Source organism: Pleurodeles waltl, chromosome 10 (assembly GCF_031143425.1).
Source record: "Pleurodeles waltl isolate 20211129_DDA chromosome 10, aPleWal1.hap1.20221129, whole genome shotgun sequence".
In the NCBI taxonomy this organism is placed as follows: domain Eukaryota; kingdom Metazoa; phylum Chordata; class Amphibia; order Caudata; family Salamandridae; genus Pleurodeles; species Pleurodeles waltl.
This window is the reverse complement of record NC_090449.1, coordinates 160,685,039-160,708,900: the sequence shown is the minus strand read 5'-3', so window position 1 is coordinate 160,708,900 and position 23,862 is coordinate 160,685,039. Positions and strand designations below refer to the sequence as shown.

Below are 23,862 nucleotides of genomic sequence, written 5' to 3'. Positions count from 1 at the left end.
CATGTGGCTGCCTTACATATTTCAGTCATTGGAATGTTTCCTAGAAAGGCCATGGTAGCACCTTTCTTTCTAGTTGAGTGTGCCTTTGGTGTAATAGGCAGTTCTCTTTTTGCTTTGAGATAACAGGTTTGAATGCATTTAACTATCCATCTAGCAATGCCTTGTTTGGATATTGGATTTCCTGTATGAGGTTTTTGAAAAGCAACAAACAACTGTTTTGTTTTTCGAATTTGTTTTGTTCTGTCAATGTAGTACATTAATGCTCTTTTGATGCCTAATGTATGTAGTGCTCTTTCAGCTACAGAATCTGTCTCTGGGAAGAACACTGGTAGTTCTACTGTTTGATTCAAGTGGAACGGTGATATGACTTTAGGTAAGAACTTAGGATTTGTTCGTAAAACTACTTTATGCTTGTGTATCTGAATAAAGGGTTCTTGTATGGTAAATGCTTGTATCTCACTTACTCTTCTTAGAGATGTGATGGCAATTAGAAATGCTACTTTCCACGTTAAGTATTGCATCTCACATGAGTGCATGGGTTCAAAAGGTGGACCCATGAGTCGTGTTAAGACAATGTTAAGGTTCCACGAAGGAACTGGTGGCGTTCTTGGTGGGATAATTCTCTTTAGGCCCTCCATAAATGCTTTTATGACTGGGATCCTAAATAATGAAGTTGAGTGCGTAATTTGCAGATAAGCTGAAATTGCGGTAAGATGTATTTTAATGGATGAAAAAGCTAGCTTTGACTTTTGCAAATGTAGTAAGTAGCTTACGATGTCTTTAGCAGATGCGTGTAATGGCAGAATTTGATTATTATGGCAATAATAAACAAATCTTTTCCACTTATTTGCATAGCAATGTCTTGTGGTTGGTTTCCTTGCTTGTTTTAGGACCTCCATACATTCCTGTGTAAGGTCTAGATGTCCGAATTCTAAGACTTCAGGAGCCAAATTGCTAGATTCAGTGATGCTGGATTTGGATGCCTGATCTGTTGTTTGTGTTGAGTTAACAGATCTGGTCTGTTTGGAAGCTTGATATGAGGCACTACTGAGAGGTCTAGTAGTGTTGTGTACCAAGGTTGTCTTGCCCAGGTTGGTGCTATTAGTATGAGTTTGAGTTTGTTTTGACTCAATTTGTTTACTAGATACGGAAGAAGTGGGAGAGGGGAAAAGCGTATGCAAATATCCCTGACCAACTCATCCATAACGCATTGCCCTGAGATTGATCTTGTGGGTACGTGGATGCGAAGTTTTGGCATTTTGCGTTCTCTTTTGTTGCAAATAGGTCTATTTGTGGTGTTCCCCATCTTTGGAAGTGTTTAGTATTTGGGGGTGAATCTCCCATTCGTGGATCTGTTGGTGATCCCGAGAGAGATTGTCTGCTAACTGATTCTGAATCCCTGGAATAAACTGTGCTATTAGGCGAATGTGGTTGTGAATCGCCCAATGTCATATTCTCTGTGCCAGGAGACACAACTGTGTAGAGTGTGTTCCTCCCAGTTTGTTCAGATAATACATCGTTGTCATGTTGTCTGTTTTGACAAGATGTGTTTGTGGCTTATTATGGGTTGAAATGCCTTCAACGCTAGAAATACTGCCAGTAGTTTAAAGTGATTTATGTGAAACTGTCTCTGCTGAGTGTCCCATTGTCCTTGGATGCTGTGTTGATTGAGGTGTGCTCCCCACCCTATCATGGAGGCATCTGTCGTTATTACGTGTTGAGGCATTGGGTCTTGGAAAGGCCGCCCTTGGTTTAAATTTATATTGTTCCACCATTGAAGCAAGGTGTATGTTTGGCGGTCTATCAACACTAGATCTAGAAGTTGACCCTGTGCCTGTGACCATTGTGATGCTAGGCACTGTTGTAAGGGCAGTATGTGCAACCTTGCGTTTGGGACAATGGCTATGCATGAAGACATCATACCTAGTAGTTTCATCACCATCTTTGACTTGTATCTTTTGTTTTGGATACATAGCCTGTATTACATTGTGAAATGCCTGTACCCTTTGTGGACTTGGAGTGGCAATCCCTTTTGTTGTGTTGATTGTCGCCCCTAAGTATTGCTGTGTTTGACACGGCTGAAGGTGTGACTGTGTAGTTGAGTGAGAAACCTAGTTTGTGGATGGTTTCTATGACATACTTTGTGTGTTGTGAACACCGTTCTTGCGTGTTGGTTTTGATTAACCAATAGTCTAGGTATGGGAACAAATGTATTTGCTGCCTCCTGATATGAGCAGCCACTACTGCCAGGCATTTTGTAAAAACTCTTGGTGCAGTTGTTATCCCGAATGGCAACACTTTGAATTGGTAATGTGCCCCTTGGAATACAAACCTTAAGTACTTTCTGTGTGAAGGATGTATCGGTATATGGAAGTATGCATCCTTTAGGTCTAGTGTTGTCATGTAGTCTTGTTGTTTGAGCAATGGGATTACGTCCTGTAATGTCACCATGTGAAAGTGATCTGATTTGATGTAGATATTTAATGTTCTGAGATCTAATATAGGTCTTAGCGTTTTGTCCTGTTTGGGTATGAGAAAGTACAGCGAGTAAACTCCTGTTCCTCTCTGATGAATTGGTACCAGTTCTATTGCATCTTTTTGTAACAACGCTTGGACCTCTAGTTCTAGAAGATCCATGTGTTGTTTTGACATATTGTGTGTTTTCGGTGTGACATTTGGAGGGAATTTGAGAAATTCTATGCAATAACCATGCTGGATAATTGCTAGGACCCAAGTGTCTGTTGTTATTTCCTCCTAATGTTTATAGAACTTGGTTAGTCTCCCCCCCACAGGTGTTATGTGTTGGGGATTTGTGACGTCGAAGTCACTGCTTGTTTTGAGGAGTTTTGGGACTTTGGAACTTCCCTCTACTCTTTTGGAATTGACCCCCTCTATATTGTCCCCTAAAACTTCCCGCTGATATTGGCTCTGATAAGTGGGCCTTGTTTATGAGGTTGTGGGTTCCGTGCTTTGCCCTCGAAACCCCCCTCTAAACAGTGTTTTACGAAATGTGCCTCTGCTCTGTGGGGAGTAGAGTGCGCCCATGGCTTTGGCCGTATCAGTGTCCTTTAAGTTTTTCTATAGCAGTGTCCACCTCCGGCCCAAACAACTGCTCCTCCGTTAAATGGCATATTCAGCACGGCTTGTTGTATTTCCGGCTTGAATCCTGATGTACGCAGCCATGCGTGTCTCCTTATGGTCACTGCTGTATTTACTGTCCTAGCAGCTGTATCTGCTGCATCCATTGCCGAGGGTATCTGATTGTTCGAGATACTTTGTCCTTCCTCCACCACCTGTTGTGCCCTTTTTTGGAACTCTTTGGGCAAGTGTTCAATGAAATGTTGCATTTCGTCCCAATGAGCCCTATCATATCTCGCCAGCAATGCCTGTGAGTTGGCAATGCGCCATTGGTTGGCTGCTTGTGCTGCAACCCTTTTCCCCGCAGCGTCGAACTTGCGACTCTCCTTGTCTGGAGGTGGTGCGTCTCCTGAGGTGTGTGAGTTCGCTCTCTTGCGAGCTGCCCCTACTACCACAGAGTCTGGTGTTAATTGCTGTGTGATGTATACAGGGTCTGTTGGCGGCGGCTTATTTCTTCTCCACCCTTGGAGTTATGGCCCTGCCCTTCACACGCTACTGAAACACCTGTTTGGAGTGTTTTAGAATTCCAGGTAGCATAGGGAGACTTTGGTATTGGCTATGTGTGGAGGATAGTGTGTTAAATAAAAAGTCATCCTCAATAGGCTATGCATGCAAGGTGACATTATGAAACGCCACTGCTCTTGACACCACCTGTGTGTAGGCTGTACTGTCCTCAGGTGGCGACGGTCTCGCTGGATAACAGTCTGGGCTGTTATCTGATACTGGCGCATCATAAAGATCCCATGCGTCGGGATCATCCTGACTCATTCCAGTATGAGTTGGGGACTGCATCAGTGGTGGAGTGGCTACCGGTGATGTCTGCGTTGAGCGTGGTGGAGATGGTGGCGGGGTTACTTGTCTTGCCACCTTTGCCTGTGGCTGCTTGTCTTTTTCTTGAATGGCAAGTCTTCTTTTCATCCTAATTGGGGGAAGAGTACATATCTTCCCTGTGTCCTTTTGGATGTGGAGCCTTCTCTGAGTGTAATCTGGCTCCATTGACTCTTGTTCTTGTCCGAAACAATGTCCTTGCATTTGTGAGGACAGTCCCTGTTCCTCTGTGTAGGAACTTGTTTTCGGTTCCGAGGCCGGATGTTTCGGTATGGAAACTTTTTTGGCAGTCTTTTTCGGCTACGACAACACTTTTTTAATTTTTGGCGTTCCGGTCTCTCGGTGCAGACTTGTTTCGGTGCCGCCCTCTCGGTGCCGAACTTGCTCTGACCCACTGTCTCGGGGTCGAGTCTGCTCTGTGCCGGTATCTCGACCGGAGTCGGATGCCTTCGACACATGCGTGCCCTTTTTCGGTGCCGATGATCGGTCACCTATTTTTCGGGTTAAGCCATGGCCTGCCGGCGGTGGCGTCCCCTGGGCTTTAGTGGTCTTTCCGTGAGTTTTGTGTGTCGACGTCTTACTCACGGTTTTCGGCATCTGTTCGGGATCGACCTCGTCTGAGTCCGAATCCTCGATGGAGAAGGTTTCTTCTTCCTCCTCCAAGTGTTTTTGTCCTGTCGGCGCCGACGCCATCTGTAGTCTTCTCGCTCTTCAGTCTCTTAATGTCTTCCTCGACCGAAACGCTCGACAGGCTTCACAAGTATCTTCTTTGTGTTCTGGAGACAAACACAAGTTACAGACCAGATGCAGATCTGTATAAGGATACTTGTTGTGACATTTGGGGCAGAAGCGGAATGGGGTCCGTTCCATTAGCCTTGAAGAGACACGTGGTCGGGCCGACCAGGCCCCGACGGGGATCGAAAACCCCTAAGGGCCACCGGAGCTCTTCAAAATTCGGTGTCGATTTGTTGTAACTAACCCGATACCGAATGCAAACAATACCGTCGAATTTTCCGAGAGTCTAACTATCTTTCCGAACCGAAACGCGGAGCGAAAAAGAACACGTCCGAACCCGATGGCGGAAAGAAAACAATTTAAGATGGAGTCGACGCCCATGCGCAATGGAGCCGAAAGGGGAGGAGCCCCTCGATCTCGTTACTTGAAAAGACTTCTTCGAAGAAAAACAACTTGTAACACTCCGAGCCCAACACTAGAAGATGGCGGGATGTGCAAAGCATGTGTATCTGCAGCTACACATGCCATCGAACATATATATATATATATATATATATATTTATTTTTTTTCCTTTTTTTTTTTTTTAAACGAAAAAGGGGGTGGGGGCTGCCAACCTTGGGCATGGCCATTCTCTCACCACAAATAAATGGGGACAGTCTGTCTGCCCCCCTTGGGAGCAGACAGATGTAATTACTCCTAATTAGCCCCCCCAAGTTGGGGGTTATCGGACAGCCCACTAGCTGCCATTGAATTAAAAAATAAAATAAAAAAATAAATAAATAACTTTCACCCTACGCTCCCTCCCAAGACTAAAGCATCTCGTTCAAAAGGCAAGCAAGAGGACATTTTACGATTTCTGGTGTTGATTTTACATATCGTTCCTATTGCAATGGTAAGCAGCCGCACTTTTTGGACTTTGGTACGCTGACACCTGGAAAAACCTACCAGAGTCAAAACACTTCTGAAAACTAAACATATGGGGGAGTTCAGGATGGTGTGCTTTACATGAACTCCACACCATTTTCTTATCCACAATGCTCTGCAAACCGCCAACTTTGCCTGAAATCACATATCTTCCCTACATTTGTGTGATGGAAACTTCTGGAATCCACAAAATTCCTACCACCCAGCACCCCCCATCTGTCCTGATAAAAACTCTGCCTCACTTGTGTGTGTGCCCACATCAGTCTCAGGCTAAAAATATATGGGGGGAAAAAAAAAAAAAAAAAAAAAACGCCCTGCCCTGTTGGACCCGCTTTGGTTCCCCCTCAATTTCTACACATTTCCCCCCCCCTTCCCTGATGCAGGCACTTGGCCCACATACACAAATAAGATAGCATTTTTTGCGGGAGATCGATGAGGAACCCTGGTTGGTAAGAAATTTGTGGCTCCCATCAGATTCCAGAACTTTCCATCACAGAAATTAGAGGAAAATGTGTTTAAGACAAATTTTGAGGTTTCCAAAGGATTCTGGGTAACAGAACCTGGTGGGAGCTAGGCACATAGAGGAAAAAATAAAAATACAAAAAATAAAAGGGGGCGGGGGAATGAGATGGAAAATGTCACTTACCCATTGTACATCTGTTCGTGGCATTAGTCGCTGCAGATTCACATGCTTTGCACATCCCGCCATCTGGTGTTGGGCTTGGAGTGTTACAAGTTGTTTTTCTTCGAAGAAGTCTTTTCGAGTCACAAGACCGAGGGACTCCTCCCATTTCGACTCCATTGCGCATGGGCGTCGACTCCATCTTAGATTGTTTTCCCCGCAGAGGGTGAGGTAGGAGTTGTGTATGCTAGTAATAGTGCCCATGCAATGGAGTGAATGCGTATGTACATAATGAAGTTTTAAGTAATATATTTACAAATGTACAAATGTTTAAGATCTACTTCTAAACGGCTACAGGCTCCCGGGGAGGCGGGTGGGCGCATGTGAATCTGCAGCGACTAATGCCACGAACAGATGTACACTGGGTAAGTGACATTTTCCGTTCGATGGCATGTGTAGCTGCAGATACACATGCTGTGCATAGACTAATAAGCAGTTATCTCCCCAAAAAGCGGTGGTTCAGCCTGTAGGAGTTGAAGTAGTTTGAAATAATGTTCTTAGTACAGCTTGACCTACTGTTGCCTGTTGTGCAGTTAACACATCTACACAGTAGTGCTTGGTAAATGTATGAGGCGTAGACCATGTTGCTGCCTTACATATTTCGTTCATTGGAATATTTCCTAGAAAGGCCATGGTAGCACCTTTCTTTCTGGTTGAGTGTGCCTTTGGTGTAATAGGCAGTTCTCTTTTAGCTTTAAGATAGCAGGTTTGAATGCACTTAACTATCCATCTAGCAATGCCTTGTTTTGAAATAGGATTTCCTGTATGAGGTTTTTGAAAGGCGACAAATAGTTGTTTTGTCTTTCGAATTAGTTTTGTTCTGTCAATGTAGTACATTAGTGCTCTTTTGATGTCTAATATATGTAATGCTCTTTCAGCTACCGAATCTGGCTGTGGGAAGAACACTGGTAATTCTACCGTTTGATTCAAGTGGAACTGTGAGATTACTTTTGGTAAAAATTTAGGATTGGTCCGTAGAACAACTTTATTTTTGTGTATTTGAATAAATGGTTCTTGAATGGTAAATGCTTGAATCTCACTCACTCTTCTTAGAGATGTGATGGCAATTAAAAATGCAACTTTCCACGTTAAGTATTGCATTTCACAAGAGTGCATGGGCTCAAACGGTGGACCCATGAGTCGTGTTAAGACAATGTTGAGGTTCCATGAAGGAACTGGTGGTGTTCTTGGTGGTATAATTCTCTTTAGGCCTTCCATAAATGCTTTTATGACTGGTATCCTAAATAATGAAGTTGAGTGCGTAATTTGCAGGTAAGCTGAAATTGCCGTAAGATGTATTTTAATGGACGAGAAAGCTAGTTTAGATTTTTGCAAATGTAGTAAGTATCCTACTATCTCTTTTGCAGATGCGTGTAAAGGTTGAATTTGATTATTATGGCAGTAATAAACAAATCGTTTCCACTTATTCGCATAACAGTGTCTAGTGGTAGGTTTTCTAGCCTGTTTTATGACCTCCATACATTCCTGTGTGAGGTCTAAGTGCCCGAATTCTAGGATTTCAGGAGCCAAATTGCTAGATTCAGCGATGCTGGATTTGGATGTCTGATCTGTTGTTTGTGTTGTGTTAACAGATCTGGTCTGTTTGGCAGTTTGATATGAGGTACTACTGAAAGGTCTAGTAGTGTTGTGTACCACGGTTGCCTTGCCCATGTTGGTGCTATTAGTATGAGTTTGAGTTTGTTTTGACTCAACTTGTTTCCTAGATATGGAAGAAGTGGGAGAGGGGGAAAAGCGTAAGCAAATATCCCTGACCAGTTCATCCATAGTGCATTGCCCTGAGACTGATGTTGTGGGTACCTGGATGCGAAGTTTTGGCATTTTGAGTTTTCTTTTGTTGCAAATAGATCTATTTGTGGCGTTCCCCACATTTTGAAGTAAGTGTTCAGTATTTGGGGGTGAATTTCCCATTCGTGGATCTGTTGGTGATCCCGAGAGAGATTGTCTGCTAACTGATTCTGAATCCCTGGAATAAATTGTGCTATTAGGCGAATGTGGTTGTGAATCGCCCAATGCCATATTTTTTGTGTTAGGAGACACAACTGTGTCAAGTGTGTTCCTCCTTGTTTGTTTAGGTAATACATTGTTGTCATGTTGTCTGTTTTGACAAGAGTGTTTGTGGGTTAATATGGGTTGAAATGCTTTCAGAGCTAGAAACACCGCTAACAGTTCTAAGTGGTTTATATGAAACTGTTTTTGCTGAATGTTCCATTGTCCTTGGATGCTGTGCTGATTGAGGTGTGCTCCCCACCCTGTCATGGATGCATCTGTTGTTATTACGCATTGTGGCACTGGGTCTTGAAAAGGCCGCCCTTGGTTTAAATTTATACTGTTCCACCATTGAAGCGAGATGTATGTTTGGCGGTCTATCAACACCAGATCTAGAAGTTGACCCTGTGCTTGTGACCACTGTGATGCTAGGCACTGTTGTAAGGGCCGCATGTGCAACCTTGCGTTTGGGACAATGGCTATGCATGAGGACATCATGCCTAGGAGTTTCATTACTAATTTGACCTGTATCATCTGGTTTGGATACATGGCTTGTATTACATTTTGGAATGTTTGGACTCTTTGTGGACTTGGAGTGGCAATCCCTTTTACTGTGTTGATTGTTGCTCCTAGGTATTGCTGTGTTTGACACGGCAGAAGGTGTGACTTTGAGTAATTGATTGAGAAACCTAGTTTGTGTAGGGTTTCTATGATGTAATTTGTGTGTTGTGAACACTGTTTTTGCGTGTTGGTTTTGATTAACCAATCGTCTAGGTACGGGAACACATGTATTTGCTGCCTTCTGATATGTGCAGCTACTACTGCTAGACATTTTGTAAAAACTCTTTGTGCAGTTGTTATTCCGAATGGCAACACTTTAAATTGGTAATGTATCCCTTGGAATACAAACCTTAGGTACGTTCTGTGTGAAGGATGTATTGGTATATGGAAATATGCATCCTTTAGATCCAGTGTTGTCATGTAGTCTTGTTGTTTGAGCAGTGGGATTACTTCTTGTAATGTAACCATGTGAAAGTGGTCTGATTTGATGTATGTATTTAATATTCTGAGATCTAGTATAGGTCTTAGAGTTTGGTCTTTTTTGGGTATTAGAAAGTACAGTGAGTAAACTCCTGTGTTTAGTTCTTGTTATGGTACTAATTCTATTGCGCCTTTTTGGAGCAATGCTTGAACTTCTAATCCTAGAAGATTTATATGTTGTTTCGACATACTGTGTGTTTTCGGTGGGACTGTTGGAGGGAATTCTCGAAGTTCTATGCAATAACCATACTGGATAATTGCTAGTACCCAAGTATCTGTTGTTATCTCCTCCCAATGTTTGTAAAATTGGCTTAATCTTCCCCCCACAGGTGTTATGTGATGGGGATGGGTGACTTGTGAGTCACTGCTTATTTTGAGGACTTTTGGGGCTTTGGAATTTTCCTCTACCTCTTTGGAATTGTCCCCCTCTATATTGCCCCCGAAAACTTCCCCGCTGATATTGGCTTTGGTAAGTGGGCCTTGTTTGTGATGTTGTGGTTTCTGTAGGTTGTCCTCGAAACCCTCCCCTAAAAGGTGTTTTGCGAAAGGTGCCTCTGCTCTGCGGGGAGTAGACTGCGCCCATGGCTTTTGCCGTATCAGTGTCCTTCTTGAGTTTCTCAATAGCAGTGTCGACTTTCGGCCCAAACAACTGCTGTTCATTAAATGGCATATTTAGCACGGCTTGTTGAATTTCTGTCTTGAAACCTGATGTGCGGAGCCATGCGTGCCTTCTTATTGTTATTGCAGTATTTACTGTCCTTGCAGCCGTATCTGCTGCATCCATTGAAGACCGTATCTGATTATTAGAGATACTTTGTCCTTCTTCCACCACTTGTTGTGCTCTTTTTTGGAACTCCTTGGGTAAGTGTTCTATCAAATGTTGCATCTCATCCCAGTGCGCTCTGTCATATCTTGCCAAAAGCGCTTGCGAATTGGCAATGCGCCATTGGTTTGCTGCTTGTGCTGCAACCCTTTTGCCTGCAGCATCAAATTTGCGACTCTCTTTGTCTGGAGGGGGTGCGTCTCCCGAGGTATGAGAGTTTGCTCTCTTACAAACTGCCCCGACAACTACTGAGTCTGGAGTTAACTGCGTTGTAATATAAACAGGATCTGTTGGCGGTGGCTTGTATTTTTTCTCCACTCGGAGTTATGGCTCGGCCTTTAACAGGATCTTGAAAGATTTGTTTTGAATGTTTTAGCATTCCTGGGAGCATAGGTAGTCTTTGGTATTGGCTATGAGTGGAGGTTAGCGTGTTAAACAAGAAGTCATCCTCAATTGGTTCTGAATGCAAGGTGACGTTATGGAAAGCAGCTGCCCTTGCGATCACCTGTGTGTAAGATGTACTGTCCTCAGGAGGGGACGGCCTGGTAGGGTACGAGTCTGGGCTGTTGTCCGATACTGGAGCATCGTAAAGGTCCCATGCATCGGGATCATCTTGACTCATGGCAGTATGAGTCGGGGAGTGCATCAGTGGAGGAGTTGCTACTGGTGATGTGTGCACTGATGGTGGTGGAGAAAGTGGTGGAGTTGTTTTCTTTGCCACCTTTGCCTGTGGCTCCTTGTCCTTTTCGTGAAAGGCAAGTTTTCTTTTTATCTTAATTGGAGGAAGAGTGGTTATCTTCCCTGTGTCTTGAGGAATGTGGAGCCTCCTTTGAGTATAGTCTGGGTCTACAGCTTGAAGTTCCTCTCCAAATTTATGTTTTTTCATTTGGGAGGCCAATCCTTGTTCCTCTGTATAGGAACCTGTTTTCGGCTCAGAGGCTGGATGTTTCGGAACCGAAACTTTTTCGGAGGTCTTTTTAGGCTCCGAAGAAACCTTTGTAATTTTCGGCGTGGTGGTGTCTCGATGCCAAATTTGTTTGGTGCCGCTGTGACGGTGCTGAAATTTCTCGGAGCCGATGTCTCGGGTCTGAGATTGCTGTGTGGCGGTATCTCGACCGGAGTCGGATGACTTCGACACCAGCGTGCCCTTTTTCGGTGCCTTGGCTCGGTCACCGCTTGTTTGGGTTAAGCCATGGCCTGTTGGCGGTGGCGTCCCCTGGGCTTTTGTTGACTTCTTGTGAGTCTTATGTTTCGACATCTTACTCACGGTTTTTGGCGTTTCTTCGGCCTCGAGCTCTTTCGAGTCCGACTCTTGGATAGAGAAAGCTTCCTCTTCTTCCTCAAAACGCTCTTGTTCTGTCGGCGTCGACGGCATCTGCAGTCTTCTGGCTCTTCGGTCTCTTAACATCTTTCTGGACCGAAACGCTCGACAGGCCTCACAAGTATCTTCCTTGTGCTCTGGGGACAAGCACAAGTTACAGACCAGATGCTGATCCGTATACGGATACTTGTTATGGCATTTTGGACAGAAGCGGAATGGGGTCCGTTCCATCAGCCTTGAATTCACAAGTGGCCGGGCCGACCAGGCCCCGACGGGGGATCGAAAAAACCCCGAAGGGCCACCGGAACTCTTCTAAAATTCGGTGTCGATCTGTTGTAACTAACCCGATATCGAACGCAAACAATACCGACGTCTTTTCCGAGATTCTAACTAACTTTCCGACCCGAAACACGGAGCGAAAAGGAACATGTCCGAACCCTATGGCGGAAAAAAACCAATCTAAGATGGAGTCGACGCCCATGCGCAATGGAGTCGAAATGGGAGGAGTCCCTCGGTCTTGCGACTCGAAAAGACTTCTTCGAAGAAAAACAACTTGTAACACTCCGAGCCCAACACCAGATGGCTGGATGTGCACAGCATGTGTATCTGCAGCTACACATGCCATCGAACATATTAATATATTGGGCCTTTTTCCTATTGCAGGCACTAGGCCAACCCACACAAATGAGGTACCATTTTTATCTGGAGACTTGGGAGAATGCTGGGTGGAAGGATGTTTGCGGATCCACTTAGATTCTAGAACTTTCCATCACAGAAATGTGAGGTAAATGTGTTCTGTTAGACACATTTTGAGATTTGCAAGGCATTCTCAGTAATAGAACATGGTGAGAGCAACACAAGTCACTCCATCCTGAATTTCCCAGGGTGCCTAGTTTCCAAAAAATATACTGGATTGCTAGGATTCCTTAGGTGCGAACCAAAATCCACACCCAGGAACATTGAAAAAAAAAAAAAAAAAAAAAAAAAAAAGTCAGGTTTTCGTGGAAAAATGTGCAGTGTCCACGTTGTGTTTTAGGCCGTTTCGTGTTGCAGGCACTAGGCCTACCCACACAATTGAAGTATCAATATTATCTGGAGACTGAGGGGGAACACTGAATAGAAGAACAAGTGTTGTCACCAATTGTCTTTCTCTGCATTTGTGCCTCCCAAATGTAAGACAATGTGTAAGAAAGAAGTAATTTTAAGAAAGAATTCATTTAGAGAAAAGCCCTTTAATTCGCATGCTAGTATGGGTATCCTCAAATCCACAAATTTAGAAATTAGGAAATAACCACTGCTTATAAACGCCATATCTTGTGCCTGTTACAAATACTTATGATTCCCTGCTACCTATTTTTAACTCTTTTATATTTTACCAAAGGAATTACTGTATATCCAGTATACAATGGAATGCCATTGCAAGGTGCAACTTAGTTATTGGCTCTGGATACATAAGGTTCTTGGTGAAACTACAGCACTATGTATCCCACAACCAAAAGGGTCCAGCGGACATAAGGGTATATTGCTTTCGAAAATCAGCTGTTTTTTTCAAATTATTATTATTTATTTTTTTATTTCAACTGTTACTTTCTATAGAAAAACCTTGAAGGATCCACATAATGACCCCTTGCTGAATTCGGAATTGTGCCTACTTTTCAGAAATGTATTGCTTTCCGGGATCCACCTTTGGGTTCACACCCATTTCTACGACTAACTGGAAGGAGGTTGAAACCACCAAAAATAGGAAAAATGGGCTGTGTGCCAGTAAAATATAAACACTGGGTTGAAAATTGTGGTTTTCTAATTCAGGTCTGCCTGTTCCTGAAAGCTGAGAAGATGGTAATTTTAGCATCGCAAAATCTGTTATAGCCATTTGCAGGGGAAAAAAAGCAGGCACTTTCTTCTGCAGAACATTTTTCCCCATTTTCCCCCAAATCCCAAATTTAGCTGTATTTAGGCTAATTTCTCAGACCCCTCCAGGGGAATCCACAAACCATGGGTACCTTTAGAATTCCCACAATGTTGGAAAAAAAGGACAAAAATTTGGAGTGGATACTGTATGTGGACAAAATATTATGGGGGCCTAAGAGCGAACCACACCAAATAGCCAAAAAACATGGCTCAGCACTGGGGGGTGGGAGTCGAAAGGGTTAAGAACAATGTACTCCTCGTATCCTTCATAATCATTAGCCTTCCCAAAGAAGTTTTCCTTTTTTCGTATATGACATATTGTGAGGGTTAGTCAGTTCTGTTTTTTCATGTTGTTTGGTGTTGGTGGGAGCGGAGAAGGCCGGGAGGTATTGGAACTGAGAGAGGGTGGCAGCATTAGTGCTGTGAGCGGCTGAAGTTGCAGGTGCTGTAGAAATAACCTCTGGAATGTGGCCATCATTCATTGCAACATAGCCGTGAATGCGACAGGGACTGCATTATAGCCGGGTCTCTGTATGGACACCACTGGCAAGACAGACAGTAATTGCCCAGACAGGCTGCAAAGGTCAGACGCTCCTGGTCATACTCCTTGTTGACCTCATATAACTCCTCAAATTCAGGAACATAACATGGGAATGACTGCACAGGACAGTAGGCTGTTTCAAATCAAAGTCATCGGCTTTTAGTTGTGAATCAAGTTTATGCATCAGTGGGTGTGCACAAATCCTTAAAGGTGAGAATGTTCATGGTTGAAAAGGAGTTGGCACTGACATCAAGTTATTTGTCACGGACATAAATATATCCCCATCAAATGGATCAATTTTGGCTTCTTGATCAACTACTGGACGTTGCTCAGTTGTTGATTACAAGGCCTTCTAGTCATAAGCAGCACGTCTGACTGATAATCAAAAGCATTAGATTTTGGTAAAGCTTTAAAGGTGGTTGTTCCGCACCCTTTAACACCTTTTCTGAGGAAGGCTTTTTCACATGGTTGGAGGAGGTGGCTGGGGTCTTCGAAGTAAGTTTCAGCTGAGAAGTCTCCACATACTTACTTTTTTGTACCACCTTCATGGAAGTGCTTGGTGGAGCCCTTTTAATACTCTCCCCCTGAGCAGGGGGCATTCCCTTGAGAAGGGGTAATTCTGTTAGTTTGCAGCAAGGTTTCCCTGTCCTGATCAATTTTTAAAGGAAAGCTCTTACAGAGGCAGCAGCAATACGCTTTATGATTTGGATAAAGGCAATATATGAACTTATAAGGATCATCATTGTAAATAAATTTTTGTCTACAGTCTAAGAGATCTTTTCTCCTTGTAGGTAAAGGTGGAAACTGGTGGCACCTGCATATATATCTTTAGGCCAGTACTGAAGCGAAAATCCTAGAAATCTCCTAACAACAACAGTCTGATGTGAGGTCTGATGTGAGCTAAAAACAGGGCTAGCTGAAGCAGAGACAACATTGCCTTAAGGCTGAAAAAGTAATAAATCTAAGGTCAAACACAGGTTACAGTAGAGGTTTCTTGGGGACTCTATTACACAACGTGCAAGAGAAATTATGGCTTCTAGATGGAGTAGGAACACTCATCACTTTCACCTCTCTGACTCAAGTTCAGGTTCTTTCACGTGAGACGGATGTGCTGCAAAACAACATTGCTGTTGAGGCCTGTTGCCATTTCAACCATGTTTCTGCTAATCAAAGTTACGGACAATGCATTTTTCTTCTTTTAATACCAAATGCCCCACTAATCATTAATTCTGCTGTCATTAATTCTGCTGTCATTTCTACTTCTATCATTCCTTCTTCTCTAATATTTCTAACCTTTGCGTCCATTGAAACTCTGAAAAGTTTGATTACACCTCAAACAGCTCGACTGGACAGTGTCACATACAAGTTGTGCAACAACTCATCTTCTAAGTATATGAGACCTTGTGTCAAGTGTTGTCCTATAAAGCTCTCCAACACTTTGCTGCCCGATTCGCTGATTAAAAATATAAATTTAAAAATCTTTGTCTGCTGTCTAACTTGTAGACACATTGCAAGTGTTTCTCTCTTAGCGCCACCCCCATGGTTTCTCAACTGTGCTGTCATTTCAGTCAATTCCATAACTGCTGAAATCTTCACGAGAAAGAAAAATGCAGTACATTTCACTTTTCTCAAATGGAGACCCATCTTGTTTTTAATACCTTGCAGCACCACAAAATGGCATTTCTTTGATGAACACTTGGACTAACTTGAAAGCCTTCAAACCATGAACAGTTTGAGAACGTGTATGTTGCCTTAGTGGCATAAATACATACAATGTGTGGCCAGAGATTGCTTGATCTGTTGACTATCAATATAAATTCTAGGTAGATCTAATTTCCAAACCATTGGACTACAAATTTAGGAGAAAAAGTACTTTTGGAAGGTGATCACAATTTACTTTAGTGGAACACCATAAAATCCCCTCATTCAAAGTCACTTTTAAAGGTTTTTATGCTGCGTTACAAGTTCTAGTTGAAATACTGCACCACCAATTTTCAATATCAGCTTAATCTAGTTCCTGGACTAACCACCTAGCGTATTCATTCCTCATTTGGCTACCAAAGATATCCCCTGCAATAATTAGAGATTCTTCACTTGTTCCCGAATCCCACTTCTCAATGATTCCCTCACCTGTAAGTGTTTCCTTTTGCCAATGCCCTCATCCAACAGCATTCCGCTTCAACCTCCATTTCGCCCAATGTCTCGCCTAACCACAATTTGTGTTATACTTCACTACCTTTAGTTTTTGGGTTATGGACTGCCAGGGGGGCCGCAAGACATATCCGAAAACCAAACTGTGGAACAGCCAGTAAGCTATCTCCTGGAAAAAGGAAGCCAACTTGGTCATATCGGTTGTGAGAATGCTGCAAAAACAAGGGACTAGGATTGAAAGAAGATGCGGGCAGATGAAACATGCATTTGCAGCAAATATTTTTGGCCTTGAGGATGTGCTGAAATTAATAACATTTTTAATGTGGAAAACATATCATAAATCATATTATATATTAGTACGAGAAACAAAGGTTTCAGTGAACATTATTTTTGTAGAATTGCATAAAAAGAGAAGCCAGACAAACATGAAGAATATTTTCTCAAGCATAAGACTAAACTTGTGAATGCCTGCAGCGTTCCAAGATGGAACAAGTATTTGCAATACAATGGGTCTATCGTTTGCTCGAGTTAGAGCTATTAGCATTGTAAATTCCTATCTGGACTTTTCTTGCCACATAAATTGAAAATGTAAAGTAAAACAGTTGACGAAAGCAAGTCAGTTCTAAGTGCCATAGCTGACATAAGCATGAGGGAGACACAAAAGGAAAAAGAAGTTCGCTGCCAGTCCAACATAGCAGCAAATGTGCAATTATCCATGTAACAAAGTCAGTCCCCAAGGCGGTAACAAAACCGCCCCAAGGTGGGAAAACCTTAAGGAATTTAGCAATGTCATCAAAGGATTTTTGAAAGGCAAGCCCACGAAAGAGTGTGAAAGTGAAGGGCGTGAGGTGGGTGTGATTAAAAGCCCACATAGATACAAACATGTCAGAAAAGCAGCACTTGCGCGCTACTATACTCTACCTAAAAACGAACCTGTCAGACCTACAAAAGGATACTTAAGGATTTACTCTGAGTTTATAGACTAGCACAGTCTCTCAATTTTTCATTAGTCAGAGATCCTTAATGACCCAAGCAAAACATTTTTCTTGCCATTTCATTTGTTGTCTCAACATTCAATTAAGAGTTAAAGATTGTTACTTCTATGATACTGCTGCGCCTAAACAATTACTGAACTAGATCCACTCAACACCTTTCCTAATAAAGAAAATAAGACTCATTCTTGGGATCTGTATCTTTACCCAATAAATACTAAAATAAATTGTCTGTTGCTGCAATCTGCCACCCCATCGGATGTTTCAAAAGGGACAAAAAAGTATCCTGAATTAAGTGGTATGGAACATAAAACTTTCTGGCATTTCCATTCCCAGGTGACGTATACTTCACCACATCCTACCTCATCGATTGCAGATTCCTCTATCAACCTTGGCGCGTCAGAGGAGAGTATGCCGTGAGTTGCCATCACAAAGATCTTGTATGCTCCTCGTTCCTTCAGCGTGTCTGCTGCGGCAAGAAAGCTGGCAACATCATCAATGATGTCATCCTGTGAATGACAAGGAAAACCCAAGGAATAGATTTATAGCTGGGTTCAGGATACTCATTACCGCAAGAAACACATGTCCCTGGTTCTGCATCGCTGAAATCTTTATTGAGGTCAAACCTTAAGATCATCTCTGCTGCATGCAGAGATCCCGGAACACTTCAAATCAACACAGTGCCTCCAAAACCATTATGCAGACAGGATGTTCTGTACCGTGGACTGTTTGTAATATCAACCACCTCTTCACAAAAATACACAGCTGCACTTATGAAAGCAATAAGAAAGGTGAAGTCTGATAGTTTAAAGCCTTAGAATGTATATCCTATCTCCAGCCCCTAAAATAAGGCTACAGGAGCTTCCACAGCCAATGATGTCTTGTCTCCCAGAGTCTTTACTTTGTGAAGCAAATTTTGGAGACTAGGAAAGAACTTCAGACGTTTACCTAATGTACAAGAAAAAATGCCAAAGTAAGAGAGCTGCTTTCTCGCTAGTGAAAAGCGCTGTCTCTCTCCGTGGGATGCAGGGATATACAGACTACAGCCAATGGAAAATGGAAGGTTTTGAGCGGGACAAACTTTGGTGAAAGGGACTGTAATTCATAAAGAGCTGTGTGGATGTGCATAAAGAGCTGGTTTTACCTAGGTATGATACACTGAATAAGTCTTACAACACTGAGAGGACTTGAATTTCAGTAAACCCATGAGTCGAGGTGTTAATCGAAAGGCAGTCTTCCAAGACCGATGCGGAAATGAGGCCCTATGAATACGTTCAAAAGATTGACATAATATTAATAAGACCAAATGAAGCGTCAAAAAGTGAAAAGGTGCCCTCCAGGTATGAAGAGCTTTCTTCATATATTCTAAGAAGTCATCCAAGGTTGGCTATGGCACTGGCATTCTTCAGAGTTGTAGCTGCAGTTCCATGCATTTTCTTCCGAGCCGTTTCTATCCTTCTGCTCTCTGTCTGCATAGTTACCATAGGCAGACATAAGGTCTTTTGTCATACAATAAAGTCTGGCTGAGTGGGGGGGGGGAAGGGCGGAGGGAATTTGACTTGAGAAAACGTAAATAGTGTTGGGCAGGATTATATTTCTTGAGCGGCCTTAGTTTTCCTGATTGGATAGTGGCCCGTGTTAGAAATATCTCCTCAGCAAATTCTAAAAAGCTCAGCAACAATGGGAGAAAAGGCTTTGGGGATGTCCTTGATTAAAGGGTCAGCATAATTACAGACACCGTTGCCTGGGGTACATTAATGGGGATAATTAGTTTTACTGCTCTTATTGCAAGAGCACCATGAAAACCAGTTATTCTAGCCACACCTGTGCCAGAGATTCTGAAGGGCATGTGGGTGTGTATAAACACCCGGAAACTCCTAAATGTCAACCAGGCCACGAAAATTACACCACTGGTGATCTATCTCCCCTCGGGCGGGTGGGGTACCTGGGTCTCTCAAAAGCAAATGAGGAGGTTGAGAGAGTAGGACTGGGGCATTTTCGTAATCTGTGACACTGATCTGACACCATTCATGGAGGCCGATTAAGAGGTTGGCTTGAAGTCAGCACTGTATTCTCAGAGTAGATAAAGGGAGAAGGACCCTGGGGCTTCAGAGATGGTTCTCCAGCTGGCAACAGTCTCTGCCTATTCTCATGCAACTCAGGTGAAAATGTGCCAAATCTCAACATGGGTTTAGGCAACATTGAGAGATGTATCAATGGTAGTTGCCATCAAATGAATGTTGCAGTAATGTTGACCGTATCAAGTGGTTCAACGGAGAAGGAGACACAACTGAGTGCTCCAAGTGTTTTGACGTCAAAGACTTACTAGAACAGTGATGTCTAGCCGGTCTTCAACTGTGAACATAAGAGTTAAGCTTTGACTCCAGTATACCAAGAGATCAATTGTACATACTTGGAATCTTGAGAGCTGTCCCTTGGTCTTGTCCATTAACATATCCCAGGGTAGCAGACCCTGGACAGTAAGGAGTTACCTCCACACTGTCATACCAGCTTCCCTCCGAGGATGACTCAAGCTATCTTGTAGGCATTCCGAAGTACCCAGAGAGACACAAATAGGTATAAAATCTGATTATTATTTAATACACACAAACTTACTGATTTTATACCAGAGCCTAAGAGCAGCTTTTAGAATCTTCAATCTAACTTTGCAAAAATATTTTGGATCCCAAAACCTATAAAGCAAGAAGCCATGGATTCCAAGATTCTTAATCACTGCCATCAACAACCAGCCCCAGGTTGAACTATCTGGGGTCCCCAACAACATTCTTAAAATGGAAAGCATCAAAGTGCTTCCTCAGATCAGGTAATGCCAGACCTCATTTTGCCTATCTGCACCTCAGTTTCTTCTATTCCAGTATAACTGCCCCAGAGGCCCAGATAAAAGTTATTTCCCCTAGATGTTTGTGTTTAGTGTTTCACGGAAGGGGAGTAAAATACAATTAAAGGGGGTAAGTCAATTTAGGTAAAATACTCATTTTAATCAAGTTTACCTGCCAGTATAGAATTAGTGGGAGGATCTTCCCAGTAAATGTCTCTAGCGACCTTCCCCAAGTTAAGAGCTGGAATTGCCTCAAGATGACGGTCAATAGAAACATCCAAGTATTTAAATTCTGACTTTGTCGTCCTCTTCAAGACTGATATATTCCAACACCTGATAGCAGACTTATCTTTATTGATAGGGTATACAGAGAATGACCCAAACTCTCCTGCTAATTCCTCCACTCTGAGAATGGTCTTATCTGGGTCTGTCCTATAAATAATCAGATCATCAGCATATAAACTTAGTGCTGAAACCCTGTGATGCAAAAGGAATTACTTACTGATCTCCCCAAAGCAATTGGGCAAATGGCTCCATAAAGATATCGAAAAGGAAAGGGGAAAAGAAACAACCTTCCTGGTACCTCTGAAGTTGCTAAAGCTCCTAGTTAAAACCCCATTAAGTAGAATTCGGGCAGATGGAGCTTTGTATAGCTTTTGAAGGGCTTAAATCAAATTCAGACTAAAGTTCAACACCTTCAGGATCTCCCACAGTTATTCCGAGCACACTATCAAAGGCTTTGGCTGCATCTAATGTGAATACAGCCAACGACGTGGAGTAGGCAGCAGCAAGATCAACTGTACAAATGTACTGGTGTGTATGTAAGCTCATGGATCTGCCTTTTAGGGACAAAACCTTTCTGGTCTGGTTGGATTATTTGGAGAGCCAGTAAAGCCAGCCTACTTGCAAGACTACTAATAAACACCATATAACTGACATTTAATAATTAAATTGGCCGTTATGAACCAGCCTTCTTGGGCTCCTTAGCCGGTTTCTGTATTAACACCAAAGTCTGCTCCTCTACCCACTGAGGTAAATAGAATTAAATAACTTTTCCCATATAGGAATAGTCATTTCCTGTGGTATTTTATAACTCTGAGGGAATGGTGTCTGGAACCGCTGACTTCCCATTCTTTGCATATTTCAACTGTTTCTGGATTTCCGCCTCAGTAATCCAAGTTGTCAAGGAATTCTGCCCAAGATTCATAAGCCCCAGAGGTTCCCCATCTCTCAACCATCCCCTAAGTCTGGCTCAACCTCCTCTTCATGAAGAGATGAAAATAGGGATAGTAGGTGTTCCTCCATTTTATTTGCCTTGTTGGAGACTTCTCCCTCGGTGTTTACTACCAAGTATTTTATATTATTCCTGTCTCTCTGCATGCCAGTAGTGTCCCACTTTTCTCCCCATACTCACACAGCCTTACAATATTCGTCGGCCGCTTCTTTCTACACTCCCCTTTTGAGCTTTATTTTATAATGTATCCGTGCTTATTTCAGCCTCTTAAAGGCTTGCCCCCTATCGACCCTGAGCTTCTGCATTTGTATGAGTGTCTCAAGTTCTGCACTTGTAGGAGTTCCTCCAGCTCGCCCATCTCTCGCTCAAGGGAGCCTAGCTCTTCTCATGCCAGCTTGTTCTTATAAGTGGTCTGACTCTCTGCAGTGCCCCTCCACCATGTAAAAGCCTTGTAAGGATCTCAGTCAGTGGCTTAAGGGGAAGACCCTATATTATCCATAAAGAAAGCCTGACTAGTCTTCTCCAAAGTCTGCCCAATTACTATATCTTAAAGAAGAGCATGATTGGCCACCCATCTGGAATTGTCCCATTGGGCAGGAAGTTCCATCAACAAAGTCACAGCTGAATGGTCGGAGAGATGTCCTGGCAGATGTTCAATCTTCCAGACTCCTTCCACCATAGTACTATTTATAAAGAGATAGTCTAACCTAGAAGAGTGGATGTATATTTTGCTGTGGTATGTGTGCATCTACTGCTGCCCCATTTGAGATCGTCACACATCTACCAGGCCCATATCCTATGTCTGGTTCAGGTCGTGAGCAGCAGGAGAAATCTGCCTCATCATCGGATGGCACAGGGACTGGCAAGACCAAAGATACCAGGCAAACTATGGGATCATTAGCTATGACACTGCTGGGCCTTAGGACCAAGATGAAAAACAGGTTTGAAATTTCAGAGACCAACCACATGGGCATTCAAGCCTCTTGCCAGGCCCGAGTCAGAAACTAGATGAAGTGATCAAGCATACAAGAGTTTTTTGGAGGAGGCAGTTACCCAGACCAAGCACGATACTCAGAAGATTACAGCAGGCATTGCTATGTTGACAAAGCAAAATCAAATTTAGAGAGATGACCTGGAAAGGGTATAGAATCATTCTTGAAGAAATAATGTTTGAAACCTTCACATCCCAGAGGCAGAGGAAAAGGTGGTTATGAGAGCTTTATTATATCACTCCTTAAGGACACGACCCTTAAAAGACCGACCTGAAGTGAACCTTGAACAGGAGATTCAGAGAGTACATAGGGACCTGTTCAGATGGAACCCTAATCGTCAAAAGCCAAGTAAGATCTTGGTACATTTTTTGTCATATATGGTGAGAGAACTAATCCTAGGAAGCGCATTCAAAAATGGCCCTTTCACAAGTATGAGATACACATTCACCATCAGGTCTTATATATGTAAAGCCACAGAACAATGTCAGAGGGAGTTGGGCAAAAGAATGGAGGAACTTAATAAGCTGGGTTCTAAGTCCCAAATAAAAGTCCCAGCCATGTTCACAAATTGTGGAACAATCAAACGGATAACTATCAAGTTTGGAGGAAGTGGACTTGTTGATTGAGTCCATTAAGAAAAACCATAGCCATTATGTTGGGATATGACAATTTAGTCTGGCCATAGTGCAGCAGAGGGTTGGTGCTAATAGGGAAGCACACTAAAATGTTTTTCCTTCGCCTTCAATGCATTTAATAATGCCAGGAAGTAATGAGTGGGTTCCCAGGAAGGGAGGGGGATGGGCACAGGGTGGTGAGCAGTGGGAGAAAATCCCAAAAAGGTTTTTAGTCTGCATGATCTGTTACTTAGTTAAAAATAAAAACGATCCTCCACCTACAGATACTATCACTGTAAGAGGCATTCTGTGCACAATTTACAAATAATGGTAGGATCAGAAGGGGATGGGTAGAGAGTTAAGATTCTAACATGGAAGGTCAATGGGCTTAGGTCTAGGTGGAGGCAGAACCCAGTGCTACAATATCTGGAAGATAACTTAGCCTATATAATGATTTTGCAAGACCCCCATTTCACAGAAAGAGAGAGCAGGGCTTTGTTTTTACAGCAAAAGTGGGAGGGACAGGATGCCATCTCCGATTAAGACGAATACTCCAAGTTGGTTGCAATCATTGTAAGGAAAGGTGTCAGAGTAGAATTGGTGGGTTCTAGAACGGATTGTTCAAGAAGATGGGTTCTAAGACAGATGAAGTTCTTAAACTATAGTTTGTTGTGTGCCGGATTTAATGGCCAAATTCATTTGGCCCATCCTACCTTCCGACTCTGGACTGGAACTTACTAAAAGCTCTACTGCTAATAATCCTTGAGGGAGATTTTAATACATTTTTAGATACTAATCTGGATAGATTCACCAGGAGAGACTGCATTAATACAACAAAGACAAGGAAAGCCATGAAAAGCAATGTTAAGCTCCTGCACTGATAACAAGCTAAGACGCCTTCTGGTGTATCAGGGAAGTTCTTTTGATAAATGCCAAACATAATTTTGTAAATTACTTATGCAGAAAAGCTTCTTAAAAAATATGAAAGACTTTAAAGACTTAAGAAAGAAGCTGCCAAGCCTTGCCTGAACTTGCAAAAGTCAGACCATGCCAAATGTACCCTGAAAGCACAACACTTGCTGTCCATG

The 23,862-nt window shown here is 42.8% G+C and overlaps 1 protein-coding gene across 1 annotated transcript in view; it reads right to left on the bottom strand.

Moving 5' to 3' along the window:
• PRPSAP2 (phosphoribosyl pyrophosphate synthetase associated protein 2) overlaps window positions 1-23,862 on the bottom strand; it is a 262,142-nt gene that overhangs the window by 34,705 nt on the left and 203,575 nt on the right. The window contains exon 10 of the mRNA XM_069210108.1: window positions 17,458-17,604. Within this exon, the coding sequence (XP_069066209.1) occupies window positions 17,458-17,604 (147 nt within the window). The remainder of the gene's footprint in view (window positions 1-17,457; window positions 17,605-23,862) is intronic.